This window comes from Lolium rigidum, chromosome 3 (genome assembly GCF_022539505.1).
Source record: "Lolium rigidum isolate FL_2022 chromosome 3, APGP_CSIRO_Lrig_0.1, whole genome shotgun sequence".
Taxonomy (NCBI): Eukaryota; Viridiplantae; Streptophyta; class Magnoliopsida; order Poales; family Poaceae; genus Lolium; species Lolium rigidum.
The window spans coordinates 239,703,227-239,708,664 of NC_061510.1; the positions used below are offsets into that span (position 1 = coordinate 239,703,227).

At 50.0% G+C, this 5,438-nt stretch overlaps 1 protein-coding gene across 1 annotated transcript; it reads left to right on the forward strand.

The window, feature by feature from the left end:
* Window positions 1-1,402: 1,402 nt before the first annotated feature.
* LOC124696240 (protein NUCLEAR FUSION DEFECTIVE 4-like) lies at window positions 1,403-4,714 on the forward strand. Its single transcript, XM_047228995.1, has 3 exons — window positions 1,403-1,780; window positions 3,054-3,907; window positions 4,011-4,714. The coding sequence occupies exons 1-3, from the start codon at window positions 1,403-1,405 to the stop codon at window positions 4,501-4,503; spliced, it is 1,725 nt and encodes a 574-aa protein (XP_047084951.1). The 3' UTR covers window positions 4,504-4,714.
* The last annotated feature ends 724 nt before the right edge of the window (window positions 4,715-5,438 follow it).

A 5,438-nucleotide genomic window follows, 5' to 3' on the forward strand; every position in this document is an offset into this window, starting at 1 on the left:
GAGAATATTTCCTTACTAGGATTTCTGAAACCAAAAACAGCAGAAAACAGGAACTGGCACTTTGGCATCTCATCAATAGGTTAGTTCCGGAAAATACATAAATATGACATATAATGTGTATAAAACATGTGAGTATCATCATAAAAGTAGCATGGAACATAAGAAATTATAGATACGTTTGAGATGTATCAGGCGCCCGATCTTCGAGGCCGAGTGTGAAGCCGAGCTTGCAGCAACGTATGTCCCCTAGGACGAGCTGTACAACGCGTCGGCTGCCACGCCTTCTGGGACGGGAAGGACTTCGACGCCATCCTCACCGCGAACGGCTACGAGCAGCATCAAAGCGGGGCCCATGCGGCTACGCGCACCATGTCCGCTTCCTCATTGCGCTCGTTCATCGGCGTCCAGGTTTGTGCCGGTGGTCACCCCCAAGATGGAGCCCGCCTCGCCTCCTAGGACGACGCACCAGCTGCAGGGACATCTCTCCTTCCGACGCCGCCCTGCCCTGTACCTGCGCACCCCCAAGAAAGAGCCGAAGCCGGAGCTAGAGGCTCCACTGAAGTGGGAGCAGGAATACGTCCCCACTCAGGGGCAGTTGCGGGCAGCTGGCGGCCCAGAAGACTAATCGGGGCTGACCAAGGCCCTTCTCTAATTGGCGGACATGGCGCCCTTCGACCCCGAGTACGCCGAATGGTGGTCAGCCACTAAGAGCGGCGCCGTCATCCACCTCAACAACGACAACGGCAACTACAACAACTTCTCCTCGTTGTTCTGGGATGGCGACGTTGACGACCAGCACCAGGAAGATGAGGCTGATGAGGCGGACAATGGCAACCTTGACTTCACCCCCTTCTAGAACTGGCGCCACCCTTAGATTTAGGTTTATTTTAGTTAAGTTTAGTTTAATTTCATTCAAAACTTATGTAATGTATTTAAATTTGAATGAAATTTCCCCCTTTAGTTATATGTTGATGTTCAATTAGTTTTGGGGGTTTTTATTATTGAGGCCGCCTGTGTGGTGGGCCCTCCCCAAATGAAGGAGCAGGTGGCGTGCCTCGTATAGCTGCCAGTGCACTTGTCGGTGCCTATTTAGGCGCATCGCTGAAGATGCTCTTATTTAAATGAAAATAATTATAATTTTGATAGTTGCTATATATCCAAGGACATACTATGTCAGATCGTTAGACCGGATTATTCAACCATGCCCCCAGCACGTATCCTCCATGTGCTGTGTGCACAGATATATATGCAGCCTAGCGACGTCGAGGAGGATGGATGAGTCACACCCAAGGTAGCGAGCTGATTTATTTGCACAGATATTCGACCGAGAAGATCGATATATAGTATTGCTGCCGGTCTCCCCCGGGTTGAAGGAGGAACAGGCCGGCGGGGGCGAGCGAGGATGGACGACGACGACAGGTGCGAGTGGCGTGGACGGAGTAACCCCCACGTCGGCGGCGACGGCCGCGAGTGGAGGCGGTGGTCGGCACTGGTGGCGACGGTGTGGATCCAGGCGGTGACGGGCACCAACTTCGACTTCTCGGCCTACTCGTCGGCGCTCAAGTCGTCGCTGGGGGTCTCCCAGCAGTCCCTCAACTACCTCGCCACCGCCTCCGACCTCGGCAAGGCCTTCGGCTGGTCCTCCGGCCTCGCCCTCCTCTACATACCGCTGCCGGCGGTGCTGCTCCTCTCCGCGGCCCTGGGGCTCGCCGCGTACGTCGTCCAGTACTGCGTCCTCCTCTCCTCCTCCCCGTCGTCGCCGGCCATCCCCTACCCCGTCGTACGTGTCCTCTTCCTCCTTGAGCAAATCATGAATTAAGCATTTCAATCAGCTTCCAACAGTATCTGTCGTGCTTACGTGTTCATTCATCCATCATTCGTGCGTCTGCATCACATTAATTCATCATTTATGGACGGAAAGAGACCGCGATTATAGCAATCTATGTTCATGACGTACGCATTGATCGATAATTTAGTTTGGAGAAATCAAAGGCCATGATTCATTTGCCAGACTAGGTGAAATTTTGGGCAGGAGCAGGAGGAATCAAAGGTCGACCATCCATGTTTACCGGCTGCCTATGGCCTCAGGTTTTTTAGTTCCTCTCCCAGCCCCCTTTCTCTTCTTCGTTGACTGGCTAGCTGCGCTTGCACTCTACTTCCAGAAGAGCTGTACATGCTGCACAGCAAGCATCGAGCATGGCCATGGCGAGCTAGATCAAGTATCCTAGTTCACCCACTGCTGATCGAGTGCTGAGTTAATACTGTCAGGCATTGATTTTTCACCGACCGGCGGTATCTTGACTATTCTACAAACCAGATGAGCATGAGACACGATCCGTAAAAAGCACCCTTACTAAAATATAGCAGCTCTTAATGACCACATCCCCGCCATGTCTTCTCCATTCCTTCAACACCACAAGAGTGATTCCACATTCTAGACATCACAAAATTTACACTACTATCGACAACAACATTAGGATTTGCCATTACGCAAATAGTTTGCTGAGCCATCGTGTCACCTCTTACCAACCACACATATGTCTTGACTACTACATTTCTTTTTAGGATAATTGCTTTTTGAGGAAAATTGACCACTCAATTATCCCTTGCAAAATAAATACCCACACCACAGAAGCCCAAGACCGATTATCACTCACTAATACAGATGCATTTCATATTGCAGACCATAACCAAAATATTGAACTTGAATTACATTTATGGATTGATCGTTCCTACAAAATCTCCCTGAACTGGCAAATATCTGTGTACCTTTGAAATTTCAATGAATATATATATGCAAGTGCACAAACTGAACTAAAACAATTCCCAGCCAGGCTAACCCCTTTCCATTAATTGCATAATGGAAATACAAAGTTCACTGCAAGGACAGCAATTAATAAAGGAAGAAAAGAAAGAAAGGGATAGAGAGCTGGGGCACTAGCAGGCAAGCCGCTAAAAGTACACAAACTGAACTGAATATGTGTGGGATTAGAAAATGGATTATGATTAACTGATGGACAGATTCTGATTCATCTGTTGCACTTGAATAACAGGTATTCTTGGCCTGCCTGGTAGCCGGGTGCAGCATATGCTGGTTCAACACTGTTTGCTTTGTCGTCTGCACACGCAGCTTCTCTGCCAGCAGCCGCCCCCTGGCACTATCTCTCTCCACAAGCTTCAACGGCCTCAGCGCTGCCTTCTACACCCTCTTCGCCAATGCCCTTGCCCCTTACACTGCTTCCGTGTACCTCCTCCTCAACGCCATTCTCCCTCTCGCTATCTCCCTTCTTGCACTCCCAGTGATCCTCCTATGCCGCCAACAGGACAGCCACAACCTCCACAGCAAGCCCGAGCATGATGAGCGTGTCTTTCTCGGATTCTACATCCTCGCTGTCGTCACTGGAGTATATCTAGTGATCCTCGGGTCTTTCACCTCGACCGGCTCCACTGCGTGGGTCGTTCTCTCTGGCGCTATGGCCCTCCTCGCCCTTCCTCTAATCATCCCTGCTGCCTCCTGTTGCTCTGATGTGGACATCAGTGGCCCTGACGACTATGCGATGCCACTCAACAATGATGGCCCACAAAAGCCGCTCCTAATCAGCAATGATCAGTACCAGAGTGAGTACCAGCTGCAGGGCTGTTGTTATGGGACGATACTAGAGAAGGGCCGGGTGCTGGTTCTTGGTGAGGAGCATAGCGCGAAGAGGCTCCTCCGGTGTGTTGATTTCTGGCTCTACTACACAGCCTACTTCTGTGGTGCTACTGTTGGGCTGGTGTACAGCAACAACCTAGGGCAGATTGCCCAGTCACTGCACCGGCAATCGGAGCTCACCATGCTCCTTGCCGTCTACTCCTCCTGCTCCTTCTTCGGTCGCCTTCTCTCCGCGCTTCCTGAATTCCTTCACAGGTCTCTCCCTTTCTTACTCTATAATCTACATGCATACAAGTAGCTTACTTCGCGTTGAAATAGCCTCCTGACTGACTGTACTATGTATGAAATCTGCATGCAGGAGGGTGTCATTTGCTCGGACAGGGTGGCTCGCGGCCGCATTGGTGCCTATGCCAATGGCCTTCTTCCTATTGTGGAATTCGGAAGGCGAGAACACTCTGGTGGCAGGAACAGCTCTGATTGGCCTAAGCTCAGGGTTCATCTTCGCTGCGGCAGTGTCAGTCACAGCTGAGCTCTTTGGACCGAATAGCATTGGCATGAACCACAACATCCTCATCACCAATATCCCTCTTGGGTCACTCCTCTACGGACAGATTGCCGCACTGCTCTACGACGCGAACGGGCAAAGGAAGATGGTACATGATAACAGCACTGGCAGAGTTGAGACCATGATAGTGTGCATGGGGGCAAGGTGCTACTCAACCACGTTCCTCGTGTGGGGTTGCATCACATTGCTCGGGTTGGCATCAAGCATAGCCCTCTTCTTCAGAACAAGACAAGCTTACGCTGATCGTCAGTCTAGTTTTAAGCAACGTAGCCAGGTTTCCAGCTGACAGAGGAACTCCATTGGTCTGTTCCGTTACTGGCCTTGGGGCATGGCTAGCTTGTACAAGTTTCAGTTCTTGTTCTAGGTGGACCGTATTAGATGCAGCATATGTTGTGAATAGCAGAAAAATATTCATCAAGACGGCAGAAAATTACCAGCTTAGCAGTTTGTACAAAAGATAGACCTAACTATTTACAGGACATTGATTCAAGGGAAAATCTATTAGGGCTCCTTTGATTCATAGAAATTGTGTAGGAATTGTATAGGATTTAGATTCTATGAGATTTTTTCCTACACTAGTTATTTGATTCATAGGAACATATCCTATAGAAAATAATCCTATAGAAATCTTGTAATGCAAATCCTATAGGAAATAAACATGAGATCATACCTCATGTAAAATTCATTTGTCAAAATAAAAAAAACTCATCTTCCTATAGGATTCAACTAGGCATGACATACTAATTCTATATTTTTCCTATTCTTATGGTTTTTATATTCTATGAATCAAAAGAACCCTTAAGAGGCACTGCAAGAGTCTCGCTTCCGTGCGGCGCTCTAAGATTCGGAGAACTCATCGTCTGTTTGCTCGCCTAGACCTCTCCCTTATCTTCTTATCCTCTCACGGGCTTCTCCTACCACACAATCTCTCTCGCTCGCTCACAGAACATCATGGAGGAGAAACGCCGCGGTGGAGAGATGCGAGAGGAGGAGGCCGCAGACAGCGAGCTCGCATCAGGTAGGCGCTGTGCTACCGAGGTCGTCCAGTGCCGCCACCGCCGAGCTCTCACCGGGAGGCGTTGCATCGTGGAGGAGACTACGCAAGAGGAGGAGGCCGCAGCCGTCGAGCTTGTATTGGGGAGGCGTTGCACCGCAGAGGTGGAGGAATGCCACCGCAGAGCTCGCATCAGGGGGAGGGGGGCGCCAGAGATGGAAGAGAGG